We start from the raw sequence: 27,715 nt of genomic DNA on the forward strand, positions 1-27,715 counted from the left end.
TCAGTTAATGAGCCCCACAGGATATTTTGTTTGGCTTTTAACTTTAGAGACCTTAGGCAGTATTCACCAGCATAAAACACAAAAGGGTATGGGGATCACTTGAAATGAGGAGCTCAACCCAGGGGAGATTATCCAGGGGCTCCTAGACCTCAGTGGGTGTGTGAATGGAGTGTGAGTGCTGTGGAGTGGAGAAGGGAGGGGGGAAGGGAAAGGGGATTTCCTTTACAGACTAGGGGGGTCATTCCTACCCTGGCGGTCCGAGACCGCCAGGGTAGGGGACTGCGGATGCACCGCCAACAGGCTGGCGGTGCATCCAGGCCCATTCTGACCGCGGCGGTAAAGCCGCGGTCAGAAAAGGGAAACCGGCGGTTTCCCGTCGGTTTTCCCCTGGCCTGCAGAATCCCCCATGGCGGCCCTGCAGGCAGCGCCGCCATGGGGATTCTGACCCCCTTCCCGCCAGCCTGGTTCTGGCGGTTTTGACCGCCAGAACCAGGCTGGCGGGAACGGGTGTCGTGGGGTCCCCTAACAGGGCCCCACATTGATTTCCAGTGTCTGCATAGCAGACACTGGAAATCGCGACGGGTGCAACTGCACCCGTCGCACAAAAGCAACTCCGCCGGCTCCATTCGGAGCCGGCTTCATCGTTGCTGTGGGTTTCCCGCTGGGCGGGCGGGCGGCCTTTTGGCGGTCGCCCGCCCGCCCAGCAGGAAAGCCAGAATGACCGCCGCGGTCTTTTGATCGCGGTACGGTCTTCTGGCAGTTCCCACTTGGCGGGCGGCAACCGCCGCCCGCCAAACTAGGAATCACCCCCTAGGTGGTCTCACACACTATATAGTGTCATGCTTCATCATTTGACCACATAGCCCCACCCAGGTAGGACAATGCCACCTGGGCGGACTCAACCTCACCGTTAAAGGAACGGGAGGGAGTGCGTAAATTAGTATTATCTGGAATAAGCGGGATCCAGCTAAGCTAGGGAAAAATATAAAAACACCTAGGCAGTTACAGGTGTGTAATCTACACTTTTAATAATGGTGTCTGCTGGTGTATTAAAAGCAAGGATGGGACACCAGGGTGAGGACAAGGACTCACTGGGTCACCTAGCTCAAAAATGGCTGACATGTTTCTGCCCTCTACAATGAGCCAAGGAAGGTCTGGGGGCATTCTTCAGGGCCTAGGATCCCTAAAAATAAGAAGAAATAATGGGGCCTACCTGTGGCGAGGAACTACCTAACGTAGGCCTAAGGAAACAGAAGCATGATTAACATCTTGTAACAAACACAGCACAGCAAAACACACACATGGGTGACACAGCAAGCCAAAGTCATGCAATGCAAACAAGTGTAACATATATCTCCCAAGAGCATAATGGGCCTGATTCTGAGGGAGGCGGGCGGCGGTAGCCGCCCGCCTCGCGGGAACCGCCATATGGCCGCTCCGCGGTCGAAAGACCGCGGAGGCCATTCAGGCTTTCCCGCTGGGCTGGCGGGTGACCGCCAGAAGGCCGCCCGCCAGCCCAGCGGGAAACCCCTCCCCACGAGGAAGCCGGCTCCGAATGGAGCCGGCGGAGTGGGTATGTGCGACGGGTGCAGTGGCACCCGTCGCGTATTTCAGTGTCTGCATAGCAGACACTGAAATACATAGTGGGGCCCTCTTACGGGGGCCCCTGCAGTGCCCATGCCATTGGCACTGCAGGGGCCCCCAGGGGCCCCACGGCACCCCCTACCGCCATCCTGTTCCTGGCGGGAGACCCGCCAGGAACAGGATGGCGGTAGGGGGTGTCAGAATCCCCATGGCGGCGGAGCGCGCTCCGCCGCCATGGAGGATTCACACGGGCAGCGGGCCGGTTTTCCGCATCTGACCGCGGCCGAACCGCCGCGGTCAGAATGCCCTGCGGGGCACCGCCGGCCTGTCGGCGGTGCTCCCGCCGACCCTGGCCTCGGCGGTCTCTGACCGCCGGGGTCAGAATGACCCCCAATGTCTTACCCCAAGTCTAAAGGCTACTAGCCCCAGATTCCAGGAGGGGGAGTGTCCCCTTATAGTCACACTCTAAGGGGAGGGAAAAAGAAGAAATAGGCAGTGGCGGCAGTCAATATAAATAAAAGTAACGGTAAAAACACGATCCAGTGGAAGGTTGACCAAATCCATAGGTATAATCCCCAGGGGAACATATAGGAATACTTATGTGAAACAATGAGGTGAATAACAAGATAACCAACATCTCGAGTCAGCAAGTAGGTGCAGATAAGAGGGTACCTGCAGAGAGGTAATATGCTGAAGTCAGGGAAAACGGCAAGCAAATCGTCAGTTACCATTATCACATGCTAGAAAGCCCGGTCGTCTGTGCCCCGGATTGGGGAAACAGCGGTTGGGAAAGGAAAACTGCACACGCTGCAACCAACAGACACATAACCACACAGATTGGTTCTTATCTGTAGCGTAGTTGTAGATCATTGTAGGGAAAGAGGAGGTGCTCCGGCACTCACTACATCAAAGGAGGCGCTCGCTATGCACCTAGTCGACCCCTCACTGGACCACTTGAGGTGCGTGGTCCAGCGAGGGGGCGGCTTAAATAATAGGAGCAATTAGGTTTAGATGAGGCACCTCCTGCGCGTCCTTTGCTGAGCCAGCTCGGGTCGGTTTACACTGTGCGGCACTTCCGATAATGTGTGTAAGCGTGATGCGTCGGGGCGCTCGGGAGGCTGGGAGGAGCAGTTCCCAGTCTATGGTATGGAGAGCGCGCGATGCGGCGTGTCTGGAATGCACGGAATGCTGGGGAACGGTGAGGTTGAGTCCGCCCAGGTGGCATTGTCCTACCTGGGTGGGGCTAGGTGGTCAAATGATGAAGCATGACACTATATAGTGTATGAGACCACCTAGTCCGTAAAGGAAATCCCCTTTCCCTCCCTTCTCCACTCCACAGCACTCACACTCCATTCACACACCCATAAAGGTCTAGGAGCCCCTGGATAATCTCCCCTGGGTTGAGCTCCTCATTTCAAGTAATCCCCATACCTTTTGTGTTTTTGGCTTTGCATGCAGGGAGTTAGTATGGGTCGATCCCTTTGAATCGTTTAGTCAAATCTCCCTGACTCTCCTTTTGTGTTACGAGAGTATTCACCAGCATGTCTGCCTTAGTTTCAACAGTAGATATGCTTGCTCAGTTTGAGGAACAGGCCTCGCAAGGCATACTCAGACACTTCCAACTTGCATCTACAAACTGGATGGAGATGGATTCAGCAGAGTAAGTTTTCTGATGGAGCATGAACTACATGTTTTCTTGAGCAACAAGTAGATAGGGGCGGAAGGCATTAGTGTAGGGTCACCTGGCAATTATACAGGATTAGTCAGGACTCTGATGCAGACAGAGACATGACTGGGTATGAAAAGCTCACAGTAGGAGTGCTTTCCCAGGGATATTGCATAGGTAGGAAGCAGATAGTAAAGGTAGTACAGATAGACATGGCATGACATCATCTACACCTATAGATTCAGACCCATTGGTGCCACGCTTGCACTGAATTACTATGACACATATGGTCAATGTTTGACCTGCTTGCCATGTTCATCGTCCATCAGAAATGAGTAGATGTTCAGTTTGCTGTATCACAAGTGTATTGCAGTCACAGCACCGCACATAACGGTGGATGGGAATATGCTACGTTCTCACAGACTACGCTGTGTGCCAAAAACTATCCTTATTCATACTTTATGACGTATACTTTAGGGAACTTTGCAAACATAACCCAGCATGTCTGCATTAGTTTCAAATGTAGATATGCTCACTCAGTCCGAGGAATAGGCCTCCCATGTCATCCCTGGACACCCCCAGCTTGTATCCACAAACTGGAAGGAGTTGAATTTAGCACACTGAGGGGGTCATTCCGACCCCCGCGAATGACGGAAGCACCGCCAACAGGCTGGCGGTGCTTCCCTGCCCATTCTGACTGCGGCGGTAAAGCCGCGGTCAGAAAACCGGGTCCGGCGGTTTCCCGCCGGATTTCCCCCGGCTGGGCGAATCCGCCATGGCGGCGCTGCAAGCGCCCACTGGCATGGGCAGTGCAGGGGCCCCCTAACAGGGCCCCTGCCTGCTTTTCACTGTCTGCCTAGCAGACAGTGAAAAGCGCGACGGGTGCAACTGCACCCGTCGCACACCTGCAACACCGCCGGCTCCATTCAGAGCCGGCTTCAGTGTTGCAGGCCCCCTTCCCGCTGGGCCGGCGGGCGCTAACAATGTTAGTGCCCGCCGGCCCAGCGGGAAGGTTGGAATGGCTGCAGCGGTCTTTTGACCGCGGAGCGGCCAAATGGCGGTTCCCGCCAGGCGGGCGGTGACCGCCACCCGCCGGGGTCAGAATGACCCCCTGAGTGTGCTAAAGGAGCATGAGAGACATGTCTTCCTGAGCCTCGAGTGACTGTGATGGGAGCCATTAGTAAAATGTTAGGTGCACTACACATCCATTTGGTAATGTTCAGGAAGAAGGAGGCGGTTACCTGACAGGTGGTAAAATGTATTCAAACTTATTACGTCCTGGGGCGCATGAACATGATGGGCCCTTGTCTGGCGGTGGTATGTTGATGTGAGTGCACTGATCGGTTGGACTGGGCCCGTGGCTGGCGGTATGAAAGTGTTGTGTGTTATGCATGAATGTCATGTGAATGGACCATAATGCGGTTGGTGCCATGAAGGAGCTTTATGGCTCACCTTCAGAAGGCTTGGATTCAATATTCAGATTCTTTGATAAGTATTTATGCTTTGAAACCAGAATTTCGGGAGGTGCTAAAACCAACCAATGTGAATGGTAGATTAACTTTAACAAACTAGTACCAGATTTATATATGTGGCAGTAAGATGACCCTTACTAAGCACTCCTTGTTTTTTTGTTGTTTTTTTGTCATTATGGGTAGCTGTGGATTTTGGGCCCTAGCTCAGCCAACACCTAGACAAACCTGCACATTTTTGAAAAACAGACAACCAGGCGAGTCCAGAGGTGCATGGCTTGCATGACTCTCACCCGTTTTATTTTTTACCCAGATTCCCCTGCAAAGCTCAAACTTTGCTTAAAAACACACTTTCCTTGCATTACCTTGAGGAAAAGTCCTGGAATCTGCAGGCAGCCACAAATTCCCTAACACCTAGCGTTCCCTTAAGTCTCCCAAGAAAAACGGTGCCTCACTGGTGTGGGTAGCCAAGTGGCTAGCGAAAGGCTCAAAACATATTGTGGAGACATCAAAATTATCAATCACAAAACAACCTGGTTTTTAAGGGAGGCATCTGTGTTTTTGCTCCTGGCCTCGGCAGCCATATAAGGAAACCTACCAAACCCTGACATTTCAGAAAACTAGACACCCTGGGTGTCAACTGAGGCGTGGCGTGTGTGGATTCCCCAAAGTTTTCTTGCCCAGAATACCCTGCAAAGTTGAAACATTGAATAAAAACACTATTTTCCTTGCATTTCTGTCACATAACCTACAGGACTATGCAGGGATCCACAAAATTCCTACAACCCAGTGTTTCCCCACTTGTCCTGATAAAAACGCTTCCCCAATTGTGAGCCTGTGCCTAGTGCCCGTGTAAGGAATTGATCACTCCAGGGTCAACAGTAGCTCTCATGCAAGGACTACCATTGACCCTTGTGTGATCCATTCCTGTCATGAGCATCAGGCCCAGGCACACCACTGGGGTAGCGTTTTATCGGGACAAGTGGGGAAATATTGAGTGGTAGGAATTTTGTGGGTACCTTTACATTCTCCAGAATGTTGGAAAAAAAGGACGCAAATTTTGCTTTGATACCTTATGTGAAAATAAAGTTACTAAGCCCTAAACGTGAACTACACCAAATAGCCCAAAAAGAGCTCATCACTGGTTGGGGGGGTAGAGGAGGCCCAGCAGCTAAGGGGTTAACTCCAAGTTGACAATATTTTTGTAAATGCTGTAGGACGCAATATTTATGTCAGATAATATTTCAGTTATGATATCCTGGTTTCATATTAGTCTGTGTGTGCACCTGTCTGTTTATAGACATATATATGTGTGATTGCTGTAGTCACTGAAAGTTCACATAAGGTATCATTAATTAAAAGAGACATTGTGACAAACCTTTTATTCTCACAAAGGTCAATATATTATTTTTGTGAGGCTGAAACATACTGAAGTTATGCATTTTCATTTAGATTGCACACTCGGGGCATAAGCGAGAAATAAACAGTTAGTTGCAATCCTTGCTAAAATGTAAAGCATGTCCTTAAACCTTACCATTTATGATCATAGGAATAATGGGTTGGTGAAGGCATGGCAGCTGTGAAACTTAGACAGTTACACGTTTTTCACTGTTATTGCTGAATTAAAGAAGGATGCTAGATTTCATTATTAGGTGAGAAACGGTGCCAGTGAATATTTAGCCAATCTTATTACCACAGAAGAAGATAGCTCTGGTTGGTTGTTTCTTTTGCAGTGATGGGCTTTGTTGAAAAGGAGCACACTTACGGCCGTTAATACATCCGTTGTGATTAAGTCGTTGGAATCCAAGATGCTAAAACGTCAAAAGAACAACCCCAGAGAAAGTTGCACATAATGAGAAGAAACTGCTAAAATATAATTTATCTTACATTTAAACAGAATAGCTGAGGTTAGAAAATATAAGGAATTATTATAGGAATACCTGTTCCAATCTGAGAAAAGAGTAAATGGGCTAAGACAAGTACAAGAGGCTTTATCACAAAATAACCCTCTCAGAGTCACCCTCCATAAGGAACTTCTTTGAGTGCATGTCAACCCAGAAAACCTACAACTCAATCACACAACTTATGCATAGCATTTGTCATTTTATTTTCATTTTTGTACAAAATATACATAATTTGAAATGCAAAGCAGGTAGTGGAGACCAGCAAACTAGACACCTTTAAATACAGGTTTGTAATAAAATGTACACAGTTCATGCGACTCTCAAGGGGGTTGTTGGCCGGTGCTCAGAGAACTACATATTAAAGCTCAGGCTGGCATTCAATAATGAGAAAGACAAAAGTAAAAGAAGTTACATTGCATTAAACAAAATCAAAGCAACAAAAGGAAACATATTTTTAATAGTAATTGGTCCATGCTCATTTCAGGAAAAGAAACTCACTTTCATTCAGTAACATTCATGTCTCAGGACTTCAGCCTTCACCGACCACAACCCACCCACTGTGACCTTATGTGACTACCAGCCAGGCAAGGTGTGCACAAGTCAGCAGCCGGCCTTTTCCGGACCATACATATTGCTTTTTTTTATTGCCCTCATGTTTGTTGGAAGAGGTTCCTTCTCATATCAAAGGATTCTCACGTCCTATTTCATCAGTGTTGACAACAAAATACAGATTCCCCCCAATTCTTGTGTGTGGGTGTGTAGGTTGATAAAGGAGACAAACAGAGTGCGTGTGTGTGGGTGTGTATATTCATGTCTGTTTAGGGTTTGTGCTCGTGTATACTGATGAGTTATGCATTCATCCAACAGCATGCTTGAGTATTCACCTCAAGGCTGAGGAGACCGGTTTGTTGATATCTAAGGATTTGGAGTACCATAAAATGTTTGAAAAAACAGAAAGATTCCTTATTATGAGCCTCAGGCAATGCAGCCATTGAATCTGGCTAAGAGTGAGGGTGTGGTTCATGCTGTGAGACTCAAAGTCAATGAGTAGCATTTGAGGGGTTTGTCTGGGAGTTGGTCCCACAGGTTCCTGCCGCAGTCTCTACGGGAGTATAGAAAGCAGGCTGGCACTGCATAGAGAGATATTAATTTTAGAGGAGTCAAATGGTTGAATTATTGATTCATACATCATTTTCATACGCTCTATTTTAAAGTATGAACTAATACTATGTTTTGGTGGTTAACACACTTATGTGAGTGCACCTGGAAGCCCTTGGATTTAAATCTTTAAAAGTTGTGATTATATCTAATTAGTTATGTTTCATAGACACAGCAGATAATTAATGATTACTACACATGCCAAACCACCATGCAAGGTGGGACACAAACAAATGAAGAAGGCCTGACCTATTGTGGATGAGCTTTTCCCAACCAATGAACTACACAGTCTCTGTTGTGAAAATGCATAGGAACTATGAGAAAAATTGTAGAACAGGCACATGTAAGCAAAGCCATGGAGGGGCCAAAACACGTACAGTTGCTACAAACAGGAAGTGAAATGATGCAAATGATAGAAGCTGTTTAGGAGTGAGGATATATGGTTTCCTGCCATTAGTCAGTCTGCTTTCTTGTTATTTATCATCAACATCATTGTTCTACAAATAGACTACATTTTTTATAGATTTATTCATTTCAAGCCATACCTTTTGCTTTTAAACTGTTTATGTCTTTATCACTGTGTGCAGCTGTTGTTTCAAGAGGGACTCTTGCTTTCCTACATTTAGCAGCATATGAGTAGTTATGAGCTAGAACAGATGTGGCAAATGTTCACAGAATGAATTACAGTTGTGAATCTAGTAATCACTAGAACTAATTGGCACTATTCCCAAATCATGTAGGTGAGTTACATATAAGAGACATACTCTAATGGAACTTTTTTATGTGACTGTCCTATTTTTTATTTTAAAAATCTCTTCATATTATTTCGAATAGATCTTATTTACCTGAAGTTTTAGTTTATTTGGTCCTAGTATTCTTAAAGGGGACCTGACATCTGTTAGTTTGCAAGAAGATCTGCTTATAGTTCATTGCTAAATGCACTTCCCATGGTGAGAGGGGGAGGTTTGCTAGCCATAGGCGCATGCAACCTTAGGAATAATACATTATCAGGTACTAGGACATGAGAACATGCAGACATGCGGACATGCAAATTTAGGAATTATACATCATCAGGTACCAGGAAGTATCATGGTCCCAGCATGACTATGCCAACATTACTTAGTTGCTCAAACTGATATCCATTCCCTACTTGAAAGTTTGCTCAAGCGGACGTATGCTCAGCTCACAATAAGACACTTGTGTTGAGGATTTAGATTTACTTATTGCAGTTACGTATTTTTTTTATATCACTATGCCCATGAGGTGGCATTCATCTTTACATACCTTCATTGCCTTGAAACTGTCACAGGCTGTGATGAAACAAGTGTTGGCTGTTCTTGTATATCTGGCTGATTCTGTACAATTTGAATAAAGCAAAGATTGATTCATCTAACATGACCGGCTGATGTTGATCAACTTTACAAGAAGATGTAGCTATTCATCGACTAATAAGTCAACAATGAACTGAGATTTATTTGATTTGCAATTAACTACACCAATTGTCATTGAGGTCTGTGAGAGTTGTCGTATTATTGTGTATCACATTGGCTTGATTGATGTATAAGTTAAATTCATAGGCTATGTCTGTACCCGTGATTCATTTAGTCTTTACTGGTTATATGAGAATTACTTCCACAGAAGTACAAAAACGTATATTTGTGTTATGCAATACATTTTGTGGAAGTCTAGGCTTTGATTGTGTCAAGTCCATTCTCCCAGGCTTCATGCTTCATGGAAGATGAAAAGTAAAGAAGACATGCTTGTTTGTGCTGAAAACATCTAACTTTTATTTTGGGCTACTGTCCACCCATGCTGACTCACTATTTTACTGAATCAATTCCTGCCATTTGTGAGTATCCAGAGGCTATGCAAGAATCTTCTGAGCTGAACATGTGCCTGTGCCATGATTCTAAAAAAAGCTAAACTTTAGAGGAATTTGCCATGGTTGCCCTTATAGAGGAGCTAGACGTTCTACCTATAGATTAGTCAACACTGAACTGTGGGTTGTCTGCATCCTTTGCTTTACGGGATGGCAGCTGCAACACAGATTGGTGCCTTAGCAATGACTAATTTATGGCTCAAGATTGCAAAGTAGGGTGTAAGGCAAGTACTAGGTTAATAGCATGAACCAGGAGAAGAAATAGAAATAGCCAATTAAATCAGTTGGTGAGTCTAAATTCCTAAAAATCAATATTTTTGCTCTCCAGCTAGATGTTCTTGTCTGTCATTTCAGTTTCTTTTCTGGTGTCCCGCTGTTTTTTTGGGTGGGGGAAACCTTGACTGACTTTAATTTTGAAACATCGTATCGCTGCCTTTCACCATTCTATAGAAGAAATGTTTCAGATATTTTGGGATTTGCTATTTCCTGCACACAAGGATGTTGTGTGTTGAGAATAAAGCCTGGACAACAACGTTGCCTGTCAGTTCTTTGGGTTTTGCCATTGTTAGCTGGATCAAGTCAGGCTTTTTCAGACTTTCATAACATACTTCCGTGAGGCATTTTTCTGTTAAGCATCTAAACTCTGATGTGGCTTTAGACTACTTCCCTCTTCTAGTACTGGAAGGGTCTAAAACATTACTTTTATAGTTCTTCTTGCTGCACCCTTCAATGGGTCTGGTCCTTTTTTATTCAGTGTTGCCCTTCCTCACGTTAATTTCTCTCCTATCGACTGATCTGTGACAGCTACTGTCTGAGCAACTCATCTGTAAGTGAACACATTGGATCTCAGTGCTTACCCCTGTAGCTAGGAATTAACATGGAACTCTTGAGTCTATAAACTACAGTATCACAATGGGTAACTGAAATGTCAATGCAACACTAAGATAAAGACAAAGCTTTGATTAATGTACCTTTCCAGACCATTCTCTTTATCCCTGTTGCTATTTACAGCACTCGCCTGCAACCTAGGGGCGGGTTCCATTTAACAAATAACCTTACTAATAAACTGCAATAAAGATAAACCTGCATATATAATTGATATGAATTATGGCTGCACATTATGTGATTCTACTGAAAGTTGTGCTTGGAACAGCCCTCGAGGACCACCAACGAATACTAGTAGTTCATTCCGTGATGCACTCTGTGGTTAAGACCTCCATCCTATTTCATCTGTGGCAGTCTTGGAGTAATCACTACCTGCTTCCCCAAAGATATGGTTAAACGTTATGTTACACTGGCGTAATCCTGTGTAATGTTCAGCATTTCTTCTTAGCTTGTTATGCGAAATTCCTGAAATTACACCATTAGGCGTCTAAAATGAATGCAAGGACAAATTTCACACTACCCTATAGCACCAAATGTCAGGATTACAATTCAAGTAATTTTGTGTAACTTTTCTGAAGTATCATGTAATTATGCAAAGGGAAATGACACACATTTTTCACACCCCTAGGCTTAAATTAACTCTAGTATGTGGTCCTAATTCATTCAGACCAGCGATCAGAAACTAAAAGAGATTTGCAAGAATTGTGAGTCAACAATTCATTTTAGACACATTTCCTCTTTGACAAATTAACTCTTCCTGGTTCTGCATTCGTGAATGAGTGAATGAATGAGGATTGTGCACTATACGATCAATCATCCCTTAACATTGCTCTGCAGTTTAAGATCAACTATAGTAGGCTTTTAAAGTGGAATTTGAAGACAGTATTTTATGTAGATTTACACAGTGACTAGGGAAAGGCAGTAAATAACTACACTAAAATTAATGTTAACCTCCAGTCTCCCATAGTAGACAGCCCGTGTCCTATTTTTCAGCATATTTTTCAATTGACTACTTCATCAATAATCAGCGCAATTGTAGTTTAGCAGCAGCAAATTAAACCTTGCCAGGTGAAAAACACATTATGACCAATGGCGTTAATGAGGGAGCCAATAAAGAACTCGTAATGTCATATTACTGTGAGATGTATTACTTTCTTAGCGAATGTAAGAACCTGGGTTAAGTGTGATGGCACGGATGACTGATTAGTCTTTGCCTAGTCTTGCTTTGGGGTTGAAGAATATTGCCCCTGTTTTCTTTCATTTAAATAGAACCAGTACAAGCAAGCTATAAGATCTTCATGCTGTGTTCCTCTCCAGTTTTCATGCTGATTTTACTCCCGACTACTTTAATACTGATTTGAGTGTCACAGGGATAAGAGTGGAAATAGACTTGGGGCTTCATTCAGAATTTTGTGCTAAGTAAAATTTAAAATTTACCACAAATGTATCATATTTAACACCATGCCTGATTTTGAATCAGAGGTTTGAGGTAAATTTGCTTTCAATTTCTGTTTTTAGCATGCTCAGTTTGCTCCAGGTAATACATGGAGCACATTGTATTGCCAAGATAATTTAGAAAGATGATTACCATCCAGTTCCACGTGGCATTCCCGAAATCAGGATTGAAGCGTAATGGCTGACCCAATAACATCATAATAGTATTTTCCAGGAGATGAGACGTGGAGTTTATGCTTGATTTTTCCTTAGCATTCTGGAGGAACCCAATGTGCTTTTTATGTTATGGCTTAACAGCACGGCTGTCACCTGACATTTATTTGAGCATCACTAGAGAGGGACTTTGGCTCTGTCCACATGTTGGGAGCCAGAAGTACATGTTTTGATTGGGCAAAGGTTGGGTGGCTCCACTAAAACAGTGCTTGTCCTCCACTGCAGCTGTGATCATTTTATTTAAGCAGCTGCCCGAGGTTGAACTTTCAGTGGTACACACAAGACAGTGTAATGCTGTAAAGGTGTCTGAGATAACTAGATAATTTATTGTGTTTGTCATTCTCTAACAACAGCACAGATGGGAGGAGGTCAGTCATTAACATACATGGATGCTTAGGTCTGACTTAACAGTGCAACTGTCATCTAGCTTTTTAACCTACACCAATGATATTCTACAGATCTTTGCTTTCATACAAATAATCATTGCAACGCTATTCACTTGTAATGTTTCATATTCCCATACACCATTCCTTTAAAGCCAGACTTATTGTCTTGCCAATCCTTGTTAACCAATTCAGGCATCTTTTAACAGGTGTTAAATGAAGGTTAGAGGGGCTGGCTAAAAGACAAGCATAGACATTTGCATTGAACCATCTTCCCGAGTAATAGAGCAGACAATATGAGTGCGCTAAATAAAAACTCCTGCCACATTGGCTAACATGTAAATCAAAGATGCTGAACAACTAAGTGCCCAGTGTAAAATGTGCAAAGCCAAATAATTCTGCTACAAAATACTTTTTGAAAAAACATATAATTTTTGCCATGAAAACACATAAACAAGTGACTGGTCAAATGGTGCGGAAATGCGGACCACAATACATTAATGGTCTACAACAGTAATTTTATAAGCACTGCGCTGCTTGAAAATGAAAGGAAAGGAATGCATCATTTTTAACATTAAATGGCACATTCCTGTGCATTCCTTGTTCTGGCGCACGTTTGGGTGCCTGCTGCCAACTCAGGCACCATTGCATCATGGTGCAAGAAAGCCTGCACTGTACGCAGGATTGTTTTTGTGCAGGAAGGGCCACCTTCCTGCGCAAAAACAATCCTGAGAGGCATTTTCCTCTTTCTATGTGTGCTGCAGAATGCAGCGTACATAAATACAGGAATAAAACAAGGAGAAATTAAGATATTTCTCTTTGTTATGTCTCCTCTGGTGGGGCGTAGCATTTTGATGCATTCCCAGGTCTATCACTAATGGTAATTCTGGGACTGCACCGAAAACTATTGGTGGATGTGTGGGAACACCCACGCTTCACCCATGGAATGCCTCCCTGGGGCGATTTGCGCTAGTTTGTGTTACTCCAGATTTATCAAGACATGCAGGGTCACGTAAGGTGGACTTGCGTGGCTCAATAAATCTGGCTCTAGTGCTGGATTGTCCTTGTGCCTCCTTGCGAGGTGCAAGGGTGATGCAACACTATGATAAATATGGGCCCAGGTTTTCACTCTTCTTTGGCTTCAGTTTTTCTACCTGACTTACAGCGATTTATTTCATTTAAACAAATAGCCTATTTATTAAATGCCACAATCCATCGTTAGTGATTTCCATGTTTGTACACACCACTCTACTCTGTTTTCTCTCACTACCGAAAGCCGAATTAGGAAGAATTTATTTGTAGCTTGAAACGTGCTGTATTGATCGAAAGAACCTAGACAGCCCACAAAAAAAAACATTTTTTTCCCCTTTTTACATGCACAATAATGGAACAATTTAGACTACTTCTTTTACTATTAACTAACACCCATGTCAGATGTGGTTGGCTGGTAATTCTAGAAGGACAAAGGGCATCATGCTTTCTGCATGAGACAAAGTTCTGCAGCTTCAAAAATACAGTTATTAAAGGTAGATAATAGTCGCAGGGCCCATCTACTCCTCCTACTTCCCAACCTTTTTCAACACCAGAAATTCTCGCTTTGTACTTTCTAGCTCTGGCTTTTTCCTAACAATAATGCTATTAACCCCGTGTTTTGCTCAACATTTCTATCCTTTCCAATCTATTTTTTTGCGCACACTATAAAGGAAAAAGTGTCCATCTAATTCCACCTTTTTTAACGACACACCTTCTTATTTTATGTCTGAGCCTCTCATGTACAGCTCTTTTCCAGATAGTATCAGTGTCTACATTTGGCTAATACATTACAATTTAATTACATGTAGGACAACTGATCAACATGCATAATTTTTGTTACACTAAATAACTGTATTTCGGATATTTGAAATATGGTTACACTCGTGTTTTTTTCTAAATTTGCTGAACTGCTTGTACTGCTCTCTGAGTGATAGCGGCTTACACCCTTCAAGACTTCAAGACGTTCTTCACCAAATTCAAAAAGATCTTCTTGAAGTCTGTAGCCTACCACAGACAAAAGTGCTGTGCTAAATCACAAGCATCTGGATGCTCATTGTATCAGTGCGAGGGTCAAGGTCACAGCCTGCTGTAGAGCCTGCCTTTAGTTTCTATTTTAGCTTTCCTTTTTAACTTGACATCTTTCTCCAGTGGTGATTTTTAATACATGTTTTCCTCTTACACAAAAATGTGCTACATATGAATTTATTGCTGGTAGGCATTTTAGTCTATACAATTAGTTCCTGGGTCACACAATTAGAACATGAGGCCCTCGTTATATTTTTGTAGCTCATAGGAGACAACTCTTTCTTCCCAGACAAAATAAAGATGCTGTCCTGCACCCCTGACACACTACGATAAGGATAGTGTTTTATTATATAAGCAGCATCCTTGTTGAACACAGTGAGAGGGGCACATCATACTGACGTTATCATGCAACCGTTGTGACTGAGATGCAGCCCTGCTGGGCCTGACCTTCATCCTGAGAGGGAAAATAGCCGTGCAAAGAGAAGTGTGCACTTAGATGAGTGCATTCATAAATGCACTGAGGCAGGCTTCCTGAGATGTAGTACCAAGGTATGGGGTTAGTTCATTCCAACAGGTCTGACAGAGCGGTACTCCCTCTATGCTGTCTTTAGTGTATAGGTACCAGTAATAGATATGAGTAACTTTAAGAACAATTAACCTGATTGAACTGTTTGTATTTTCACCATTTTAATAATGTTTATTACAATGATGTACCTCATCGGCTTAATAAGCGCAGCTCATTTTGTATTTACAAGGATCAGATCTTTTCAATAAGTATTTGAAAATGTATCTTTGTACCTTTCCTTTGTGACACCTTAGGCATGCAAAAGTAACGAATGAAGGGGTTAGATTTGTTTCCACAAATGCCTTGGGAATTGGAGTGGTCATGTTTGAGGTTACCAACAATGTCTATTACCCTGAAAGGTACCTCGTTATCGGTAACGAGCCCACAGTAGATATTTAACATACAGATATAGTTCCTAAGACTGCTAAGTGCCACACTAAGACACGTTTTGTGACCTATTCTGTCATTCTGTTTACGAATTAGTGAGCAGAGTCATGGTTGGTAACATTTTTCATATTTCCTTTTCTTTCAGGCTTTTTGAATCATAACTTTTGTGCAGCTCTGTATTGGTAGTAGATGTGCAAGGCAAATTAACCAAACCAGACCAGACAAATTAGCAGTGGTTTAAGACGGTTCATAATGACTTTGCATCATCTCTACAGTTGAGGATGCAGATTATACAACAGGTGTTTAGGAAATTCTCAGACCTCTGCTATTTGATTAATTCATTCTCCAGAAAATGGCAAAAATGGCAGAAAGCCGTATCCGTGGTTGCTGTGTAAACATATTTTTACACTTGTATTGGCTCAGAAACTTACAGTTTCCATCCTTATAAAGTAACTGGGCACTTTGTGCAGCACTGTTGGGAGCGGGAAGGGAGATAAATATAAGCAAAAATAAGCTAAATATATATGAACATCATAATGACACTGTCATTTGCACAGCACACACCTGTGTACGTGTTCAACACGTTAGTTACATCACCCTCGAGGCTTAACAAGAGAGACGAGTTTCGTTTAGAAAAACTGTAGAACGTCCTGCCAGTAATGCAGGAGGAAGTAGAGTGCACATTGAGAAACACTACACATATGCCATGGACTTTACGCTAAAGTGCAAAAAAGAAAGTTAAGCTCTTTTGAAACTAGATGTAAAAATTACCAAATATCTTTCGTGACTCCACTTTTACAAAATCTTCTTGTCTGTAAAAAATCTCTTCTAGCAGCTACATAACATCATATCTGCACCTGTGTAATCAAAAAGAGGGCTGTGGGTAGAACCATGACCCCACCGGCACCTCTGTGGGGCAATGGAAAGACTGCTTCTTCTTGCCTCTGGTTGTGAGGATGACCACAGGTAACGACTGGTCAGGTCTGAGTAGAACAAAATGCAGCTGGGTATTTCACCTCTTTCAGTTCTTCTTAAACTTAAAAAAGCCCCACTCCTTTATGCCATCACCAGGCAGTAATAATTGCCTTTTGTTAACCCACTGAGCAGACTTAGTCCTCGAAGAAACTTCTCAAGAACATAATCATCCAAAGTGTGCCACAAGCTGATGCTCTTAGAACATGATTCTTAGGGCTAATGGGATCAGAGGAGATGACACAGGAAACCCCGTCCTCCTCAGTCACCTGATTGAGCTCTGGGACTCTATCTAATGTTTACTCATAGATCCTTCTGCTTCCTCCCACCAGCAGTTGATATAGCCATACAATAGGAGGTTTCCATGTTGAGTCAGGCATGGAGGAGTCGCACTGAAGCTGGCACTGCTAGAGGAAGGGGTGATCATAAGGGACCTGGAATACAAGGTCTCCGTGTCACCCTTGCATCTGCTCTTGGCATAAATTATCCAGAATACAGTTTTCATGCTGGCTTAGACCTTCATCCAGGCAATGGTAGAAAATTAGACATTAAAGTCTGATCTGGGCATACCTAATGGTGAGAACTGTCTGTATTGTGATGCCCCCCCACCCAACCCTGCCTACTGGAAGATGTTTTCTGCAACTGTCGGTGATGCTGGGTTTAATATTCCATATAATCAATTAGGGGAAATGGATAGATGTAATGAATAATGGCTAACAATACTGGATTGTGCCAGGTCCAGGAAGTTGACAGAGGTATCTTCAAAGCTAAGGTAATGGTATATTACAAGAGGTCAATTACTGCCATGCTTTATTTCCATTTTTGCGAATTAATATGAAAACTAAAAAATATAATAACCATTTCTCTACTAATTAATTATTAAGTGGTCAATTTCTGAACCCCCTCTTTTTGTCAAAGTTTATTTCAGGCCCGAAGTCTTTAAGTGTAAGGGCTATAAAGCCTGATTTCGATCTAATTGAAGGGATTATTCCGTCGTAATGATGATGGATATCCCGTCCACCGAAATCTAAATACCATAGAAAACAATGGTATGTAGATTTCTGCAGACGGGATATCCATCGCCATTGCTAAGTAGCAACCCTGCCGTCGAGATCTAAATCAGGGCCTATATCCTTTTGATTTAACGTTAGCTCTTGCCACTGCCATCTCCAACCCATCCTAGTATCTGAACAACTGTCCAGCAGGTGTCGGGAATTGTTTTTAACTTTTTCCTGTAAAGGTTTGTTTTTAAGCGCATCAGGCTTCAAATCGTTATCTTTACAACAAAACTGCATTTGTTAGACATATTAGTTTTTGCATTGTTTATTTTGGATTCTATTTGGTCCTTGCACTAATCTGTGAAGCTGCAGGTCTTAAATCATGTTTAATTCTGTCTGGAGTCCTGAACCATGAGTATATCCAAGGAGTTGAATTTGGTTTGCGTTTTTTAAGAGGTGTTGGTGTTAGTCCTGACTGCATACTTTGCACTCATGTCACTTCATCATGGTTGTTAGTTCTTCTGTCCGTAGGTCTAATGTATCATAGGGCCACAAGTCAGAATAATGTATATCTTTGTTCAAATCCGAGATATTAACATTTGAAGTCTTAACAAGTCATAACATTCATGTCGCTTTAAGACTTGAAAACTAGTATGGTTTTAACGCTTAACACTTTATACTGTTTTATGCTGTTGTGAGGGTCCAAGGAAAGCTTAATATACCATAGTACTGCACTTGCCAAGCTCCTAAAACATGCCCCATAAGATATTGAGCTGTGCTTTCTTTGGTTCAGGTATATGCACAGTTTGGGAACCACTGGCTCTAGAGGCTTACAGAAAGGTCAGCATCTACGCCAGTGCAGTTACTGATTTCCCTTCAAAGACTGCCAGCTCATGTGTCAATTAGTTATGTGTGTAAAGGCCACGTATATCAACAACTCCTTGGTATTCCTGGCTGAGACCATAAAACTCATTTTGTACAGAGAACAGAACCAATACTGGGCAATAATGACTGGGGTCGCATGCAAATCATTAACCTAGAAGGAAAAAATATCATCATCCAGTGAAATGTACCTACTCACTCCATTTAAAAATTATAAGGACATAGACAAACTCACTGGAGAGATAAATGAGAAACTTGATCATTTTGAAATGACGTGCACCTCATTATTTTAGTGACCTCCAACCGGAAGCAATGGGGTGTTATCAGGCGATGCTGAACATGATGATGTCATTCGTTGCACAATTAGATGGCAAATTTATTCTGTGCAACACATTTTCTAACAATAGAACATTATCCTCCTGGCTGAACTCCCAGGAAGGGAGTTCAGGATCACTATATACCACAATATGTAATAACAGAGATCATGAATGATTAAAACAAATATCGAGAAAACGCTTACTGTAGGAAATACAAGTGGGTTCGGGAGTTCAAGACAACAGTGACAGATAACCACTGAACAGCTTTGTTCAGATTCCCTGACCCTATGCGAGGTTTCTGCTAAAGTTCAGCTTTTGCCTTCAATTAGAGAGATAGTGTTTGATATGTTAATGTTTACTGGAGATAGAAAGCACAATTTCCTGCCACTTTCCATGATTAATGAATATTGACATTGCAATAAGGTTTTCTTTTTCACTGCCATGTCAATTTTATTTGAACTTGCCTCGAGGATCTCTGAGCAGCTCAATCCTGTCTTTGGTTGCCCCTTAGTGAATTATCTTTAGTTCATGTCTGTGTAAACCAAAATTGTGCCACCTCATCAAAAGCACTACTAAAGGTAATTCAACTCTAAACACACCCCTTATCCGGCTCCTTTAAGTAGCCTGGACAATTATTGGAAAAGTGTTAGGATAACACCTCCTTTATGACAGATCAAATGGTCTTCTTTTAGCACTTCAGTGTTTTACCACTCACAACAATCTAACGTTCCATTGGATGTCAGACATAGGTACAGCCCCATCTTCTGCACCTAACATGCAAAATTAGAATTCTGCGATCGTGGCAATGGAATCTCAGTCTCAACTAAGTGACTATGGGCCTCATTATGACCCTGGCGGGCGGCGGAGGCCGCCCGCCAGGATCCCGCCCTCCAAATTACCGCGCCGCGGTCAAAAGACCGCGGCGGGTATTACGAGTTTTCCCCTGGGCTGGCGGGCGGTTCCAGTTAAACCGCCCGCCAGCCCAGGGTAAAACGACCTTCCCACGAGGATGCCGGCTCGTAATCGAGCCGGCGGAGTGGGAAGGTGCGACGGGTGCTACTGCACCCGTCGCGTATTTCACTGTCTGCAAGGCAGACAGTGAAATACATTTTGGGGCCATCTTACGGGGGCCCCTGCCGTGCCCATGCCATTGGCATGGGCACGGCAGGGGCCCCCAGGGGCCCCGCGACCCCCCCTACCGCCATCCTGTTCATGGCGGCTTTCCCGCCATGAACTGGATGGCGGTAGGGGGGGTCAGAATCCTCATGGCTGCGGAGCGCGCTCCGCAGCCATGGAGGATTCCAATGAGCAGCGGAAAGTCAGCGGGAGACCGCTGACTTTCCGCTTCTGACCGCGGCTGAACCGCCGCGGTCAGAATGCTCATTGGAGCATCGCCAGCCTGTCGGCGGTGCTCCCGTGGTCGGTGGCCCTGGCGGCCACCGGCCGCCAGGGTCAGAATGACCCTCTATGACTTAAAAGTCAACAAAGCAAAGCTGACCACTATCCACCCTAGGGCACTACTAAAACTACCTGTTCTCAGGTGATAACATACTTATCTCTAGGTAAATACTATCCTCCCAATTCTCCAGACTAAGCACAGGAAGCCTCCCTGCATGGCTGACACATCATTTTTAGGTCTCGTCCAGGCAGCACATGCGCTGTTCCTTCGAGACATGCTGTTACTACACGGTAAGCAAACAGCTTGCCCATTGCTTTTAATGTGTTGCTTTGCATGTCCTTTGCAAAGGCTTGCTTCTGTGTGGTTAATGTTGGCTTATGGCCCTCCTTTTATTTGTCAACCCCTTCCACAGAGCATGCCCCTTACTTGTAGGGTTGCCCTTTTGCATGTTGGTTTGTTGGCGCGCACTATTTATCTTTGTTCTTCCCTCGTGTTTGAAATGTTAGCTTTTCTTCCTTTACGTGTTTGTTCAGCTGTCCCTATATTATGATTGGCATTTGTCATTTTTGTTCCACATGTAGTTGAGGAACAGCATTTTGTTGGCTTTCGCTATTGTTTTATTTAAAATTTCCAGATCTGCATTTCTCTTAAATTTTGTGGTCGCAGGGAGAACAGAGACTAGAACTCTGGATGTTATGCCACATCTTCTCTCTAGAAGCAAGTAGCATTTTTTTTTCTCCATTACCCTCACTGAGTTACCATCCCACAATGCATCCACCCATTACCGCTTCCTCCCTTTTGTTTCCCTGAGCGTCCGCACTGAATCGTGTATGTGCTATTACCTGTTTGAGTGCCTTGAAGCTATATCTTTGAGCACTGTGTGGAAATGTACTGCCAATGCGACCCTGTGACAAAGAGCCAGAAATAATTTCTTTAAAAAAACACTGTATTTTGACTACTGGAGGACAAAGCTGTGAAAATGTGACACATGGGAGAGAAAAAAGCATATTGCTTTCAAAGTGAAAACAGTGAGAGCGGCAAGGCGCTGCATAGGAGATAAGTGCGAAGAACAAACGGTGAAAGTGATGCAGGCAGCATTAAAAATGCACGCATAAGCGGAAAGCTTTCTTTTCGAAGTTGGAAATGGATATACAGGCCCACAGAAACACTGGTGCACACACACACAGCACTACAGGGATCACTTTTCCCACTCTCAGCGCACCCGTGATGATCTCTTTCAGCCTGTGACCTTGCGCCACATGATGGGCCTAGAAAAAGGTGCCATCAGTTTACAGGAGTTAATCGCCAGATTTGCTCCCTGGGGTTGTGTGCCTGTTGCAGAGATCTGCAAGTAATTTGAAGGTCGGAAGTTTGAATATCTCAGCAGGGTCACAGTAGACTTTCATCCTTCCAAGGTCAATTCAATGAGTACTGTTGAATCCGGTCTTTTGTAGCAACAGTTACCAGAGAGAGATGATTATCAGGCAAATTGAGATGTGAACGTCAAATTATTTTGACAAGAAAAGCCTGAAATGGAACACATAAGTTATTTTAGGTGTGCTTGTATAGCAGATTTTTGCCATTTGTATGGCCCGTGGGCCTTACAACTGCAGTTTTGTTTACTGTTTGGTGATAAATTATCATATATTGTATAAACGTCTGCAAATGCAGGATATACTAATTATTGGGTAAAGATGGTTTAAATGCGGGGCCACTGGAACTATGCTGTTTTGTGTCTGTGGTCTTTTCTGTGTCAATATGGATTTTCCACACTTGCCACATAATCTATCATTTGACTCGTAATTTGCAGATTTTAACAAAAAACTTTCACGCTCAAGCAGATAAAAAGTTACTAAAATGCTTCCACCCGAATTGGTGTGCAGTGGCAGCCACTTATACCGCTGAACTGGTTGCTATATTTAGGTGTTAAACGGACACTAGTGAAGTGAAACCTTTGCCCAGACAGTGTTAATATGTACACATGACAAAATAGTGAAGTAATACTGCCACAAAATGGACCACTTTATGCAACATAATTTACTTAACCAAGCAATTTGGTCATTTTGTGTCGCATTATTCCAGAGGACCTGATTGCATGTGATAGTGGCTGCTACCTCATGTTTGTGGTCTGTGTGGAGCATTTTGGGCATAGCCCCATGTGCCGAAATAATTTGTGTCCCTAAGTCCACTGCATTTGTCAGCGCAGAGCATTCTACACACTGAGCCATGTTGTTATTTGCTCTGTTTTGTAAACCAATAACTTGCGTCAATCACTATACCAGCAGCATATTAAAGTCCAGATGGCTTGCTGATGAAATAACTTTATAATTAGTATCATTATACAGCATAGGCTTTAGAGGTGTCACAGCGAGCTGATTATACGATCAATAAATCAATCATTTATATCAATATGTGCTGGATACTCAATTCCGTGTTACTGATTTTATTGACCCAAGAGACTGACTAGCCACCTTCTCACACACGCCTAGTTTAATAGTGTATGCATTAACCTCCTGAACTATCACTCAGTCTCAGTGAGTCCGCTGCAGCGTCTGATCAAGGAGGGTGCAGCCTCAATGCTGGTTTCGTAGTCCTCCATAGCAGGTGGAGACCTACAAATGGCCAATCTGAAGGTGAAGGAATTTGGCTATTTATGAATAAGTTCTGGTTCCCTACGGCTCCCAGGCTGCATCCCAGGGGTTTTTGAATGTGAGCTGCAGGTCGTATCAAGTGACCCTATGTCGTGTATGGCACCTTCAGCCAGCTCCGGCTGTTTGGTCAAAAGCACCTAGCACTCTCCATGCTAGTGCAAGGGTTTCCCACGTCCTGTGTTTTTTCACTTCTCTCAGCACATTTCTTTGCAAAACATTGTAAATATTCTACTTTGAGCACCTTATACCTTCGAGCTGTTCTCAGTGCGTTTACAGTTTTGTTCAGATTTGTCCTTCCACTTGCCCTCCTGTGCGCTATGTTTAAACTAGTTCATCTATGGCCTTTTCTATACTTTTGTGTGCTCCCACTTTTTAGTGGCATGTGCCATTCTTCTCTGAACTACTATGGACTTCTCTGTATTATGATTGAAAACATTTGAACATTGGAGCTACTAGATCATAAGATAGTTGAAATTTGCTAACAAGAGGGATTGCTACGAACAATAAAAGTGGGTACTAAGCAGGAAACTCAATACAGATGCTGCTGAATAAGAAATCTATGTTTATGTGGGCAGTTGCTGTCATTCAGATGCACATGCAAAACATTGCCAAAATCAGTATTCACAATTGGTAAGTGGCACACATTCTTGGTGTGCATGCCTAAAAATCACCTAGGCTTTTCTTATCTGTTTATTGGCCATTATGCACAGCATTACGGACACTGTGCACCATGGCTAAAACCACTGGCAAAGCCAATATGCCCCAAAGGGGAGACCTATTGGCTTTGCAAATGCTTGTTTAAAATGCACTCTGACCTTTTAGGCAGGAGGAACAGATAAATCATTTTATAACAGCGTCTAGTCAAAAAATGGGCAACATCTGTTAATATTAACAAACATAGCTGTGTACTGACTGGCCTTCATTGGAAATGTGGAACTTGGGAACATTTTTATTACTAATGTACTATTGAAAGCCACAATTCTACCGAGATCAGCGGTGATAGTTTTTTATTGGATTCTAAAGCTATGCGGCTTGGGATAATTCCAAACAGTTTGATCTTTCAGAGAAAGCAAACTTGCAAAGACATCTATCCAGTGCTATATCACAAGAAGAACATAATACACTTTCTAACTCCAAGAATGAGCAGGAACTCTGTCGAATCAGACTCAGATCCCCAACCATGTCTTTGGGTATTTGGATCGCGAGAGATGGTCTGTCAAACACTTGTTCTATGCATGTTGCTTGGCCACAAGCCTCACCTGCCTTGTGCCCATATTCAGCTTGTTCCTTTTTCCCCCATGAAGCCTGCGGACCAACTGAAATTGGTTCATGCAACTCAGGATTGATGATGCAAGCGTGTCCTTTAACTGAGGTCCACGTAAATATGCAAACCAGAAAAAAGGTAATAACAAGGCAAGCAGGATGTGTAGTCTCTGTAGGAATCTTACAACATTGCAGGCTTCCCCTTCCATCTTTATCAAACTTGATTCAAGTTTTGGATTTCAAAGGACAATTTCTAATAAATGAACTAACCTAGAAAAGAAACAGCAAGCAGATATTGTTGCAAAAGTGTACTGATGACGTATTTCTCAGGTTGACCTTATTGGATATGCAAGTTGATCATTTGATAAGCTGCAATTCTTGAGAAGTCCTTTGTAATGATAACTATGTCCATTGGTCAATAGTATGTCCAGATGCATTTCCGGCACGCCTTTCAGTATGGTGCATGCAATAATCTCCAAATGTTAATCATTCATTACTGGCCATGCTTCTTAGCATAACATTTTAACAGGTCTCCTAGCCACACATTATGTTTCACTGCAGAATACCCGATGGTTACAGATGTAAGGTTGTAGAGTATCAAGTGCAGTGCTGGTTATGCTTCCGCAGGAGTGTGCTATTAGCAGACCCCAGAGATGAGACCACCTCACGCCACAGAGAGTTAATAAAAGATCTATTTGTATGCAAGTGATAGGAGGTATGAAATTCATGCTGAAGGATGCGACACATCTTGAGTTGTCCGACAGTCTATCTCTAGTGCATTTAGCTGTCCAGTAAATGGTATTAATCCACCTGCCATACCTGTGAGCAAGCCGAAGAGTTGGCAAGTCAACCCATGGCTTAATGGATCAGAGTTCTTATTGTGTTGGGTGCATTGGATCAGGGCACGAGGACCTACCAAGGACAGGGTCCTCTTGTTATGTCTCAAGTTTTCCCAGTAAGCAAAAATCTTTAAAAAGATTGATTTCTTAAACTGCATTATGTCTTTTTCAGAGAAGCTGTTATGTGTTTTGTGCAGCAAGGATAAAGTTCTTCCAGGTTGAGGCGTAGTCGTAAAGGGAGGTGTTGAGAACTAAATTACATTGTCAAACAGCTGCATGGACCGCATGATATTTTCATCCTAAGGAAATACAAAAACAAAATATTGAGATTAGATCTTCAGTGGATGTCAGATAATCAAACAAGCAAGTTGGGGACTGAAAGCAAATATAATGTATGGGTGAGTTTGATAGAAAAATAGTACTATTCTTAATACAGTTTGGACCTAGAATTGCTTATTTCTTTTGCTTCAAGTTTAGCAATATAAACAGAATATTTGCACCCATTTTAGCACTAACTATTGGATTTAAAGCCCCTCCCGGGGTATTTTCTGTTTCTTCTTCCTCGTCGGTACACCATCAGCAAAAGATTCAAAACACAGCCTTTTGCAACAAAATTCACATTTTCCTAGCTTTTGAGTCTGAACATTCTTAAATGTATTAAGGAAACAGAGGGGAGGATTTTGCTTTCTTACTTTTTAATTACCAACTCAGCAGCCAAATGCATAACCCCATTCATTAATAAAGATATAACAACCGATATTACAACACAGGACTACGCATCCCCTGAGTCTGTGGGAAAAACAACAATTTGACATCCAAATCAAATGTCCTGTCAGGGAACAAAACGTCTAAAAGGTCACTTTCTAACAATAAATCATCCTCATGTCTTGCTGTTCGGCAGCCACAATAACTATCTCGTTCAAATGTATTGAATCACCGGTTCTTGGTTACTTGTCCGCCAGTGGTTAAGCGGGTTGGTTTTTAGGGACATGCAATGCTTTACGTGAAGCTCAAGTAAGGATCAGTACACAGCAGCTGTTCTTCACGTTATGGCTGGACAGTGCCTTTTCTTTTTTCTTTCTCTAGCTTGGCGAGCTGTAGTGGCTCTGCCAGGGTCTGGGTACTTCCTGACAGACGTCCTCATCCATGCACCTGCTGCACTTTGGAAGCCTAAGGGCACCTTTTTCTGTGTCCATCAGGCTTAAGGAGAAATTTACCAAAGTAAACCCAAGAGGGCCATCATGCCACATGTGGTCAATTATATTATACATAAGACAAATTCACTAGTGCATCTTATTGTAAATCATTTACATTTCAGGTAGTAGTTGTATAGAAATTCTGGCCTTGTGCCATTCTTCTCTGAACTACTATGGACTTCTCTGTATTATGATTGAAAACATTTGAACATTGGAGCTACTAGATCATAAGATAGTTGAAATTTGCTAACAAGAGGGATTGCTACGAACAATAAAAGTGGGTACTAAGCAGGAAACTCAATACAGATGCTGCTGAATAAGAAATCTATGTTTATGTGGGCAGTTGCTGTCATTTAGATGCACATGCAAAACATTGCCAAAATCAGTATTCACAATTGGTAAGTGGCACAAACAGCCCTAAACTTTAATATAAAATGACAACATATTTTAGAGGAGAGAGGGCTGAAGATTTTTTTGAGGCCTTTGATGAACAATGGTCATATCAGTTCTCTTTATATAAGGTAATTGTTTAGTGCATCACACGCACCTAGGTTAAGGTGACTGTCTAGTGTGTGATAAATATTTTCAGTCCACTCAACAAAAATGATCAATTATACACATGCCCTCTGCTCTCTTGGAATGAACGCCTGGATGCAGCCTGAATTTCAGAGACTTATGCATGAGTTTATTCCATGTAGTTTCTGATCTAGCGCTTTGAAATGTCCTTCTCTTTTTTCTTACACTCTCGGTTTATTAAAGAGCCTGTGCGAAACCTGGTCTTACCACGTTCTGCTTTTTAACGAATACAAGTATTGCTATTACAAAGTGGTACATAGTGTAAGATTCACTTTAGTCTAATTTCAAACATGATAATTAGCTTAATTCATTGTAGAAATCTTCCAGTAATCATACTGCTGCATAGAGAAATTCAACACACATAGTGAATTAGGAGGCTCAATTGGGAAACGCATCGGTGAAAAAGAGATGGTTCGTCCTTTTGAGAGCCGCAGATGTTTTGAGAAACCTTACAGGGGAAGACCAGGAGGATTCTCTAGGAAATATATAAGCACTATTAAGGGCCAAACATCAGCTAAGTTAGCTGCCCCGACACTCACTCCACTTTGGGAGAAGGTCTTAATTGCTTGTCTGTCAGAATATTATATGGCATAAACATTGCGATCTAATTAACTTTAAACAAGGAACATTTTCCTGAAATTCCAGAGATCCAGCAGCTGTATAGCTCCTAGCTTGAATCCAGACTACAATCAATTTGGACAAACTATAGTTGCTTCGATTTCCTCGGGCACATGCACATTTATTTTTAAAAGTGCTATAACAGATAATGGACCTGATTTAGGGCTTAGCAGACAGGGTACCCTGTTGCAAACACACCAGAATGACCTGTGCGTCCAACCCTCGTTCCAACTGCATCATTTAAAATGGTAGACCTTACACTTTCTTTCAATAGAGTCCCCGTTGGATTCACCAACGAAAAACTTTCTCTGGCGGCCCAACGGATTAGGGACCTTTAAAGGAAGGACATGCCACCGTCCTCCCTATTTAGGACGGACGGTGTAAGGACCTTATTTTCT

At 43.0% G+C, this 27,715-nt stretch overlaps 1 protein-coding gene across 4 annotated transcripts in view; it reads right to left on the reverse strand.

Annotated features, from left to right (window-relative positions):
- Nucleotides 1-20,978: 20,978 nt before the first annotated feature.
- The window catches only part of KCNIP2 (potassium voltage-gated channel interacting protein 2), a 1,298,474-nt gene continuing 1,291,737 nt past the window's right edge, over nucleotides 20,979-27,715 (reverse strand). For all 4 annotated transcript variants that reach the window (XM_069239572.1, XM_069239574.1, XM_069239573.1 and 1 more), the window contains one exon: nucleotides 20,979-25,226. In XM_069239572.1, the coding sequence (XP_069095673.1) occupies nucleotides 25,179-25,226 (48 nt within the window). In that variant the 3' untranslated portion in view covers nucleotides 20,979-25,178. The remainder of the gene's footprint in view (nucleotides 25,227-27,715) is intronic.

This window comes from Pleurodeles waltl, chromosome 6 (assembly GCF_031143425.1).
Source record: "Pleurodeles waltl isolate 20211129_DDA chromosome 6, aPleWal1.hap1.20221129, whole genome shotgun sequence".
NCBI lineage: Eukaryota > Metazoa > Chordata > Amphibia > Caudata > Salamandridae > Pleurodeles > Pleurodeles waltl.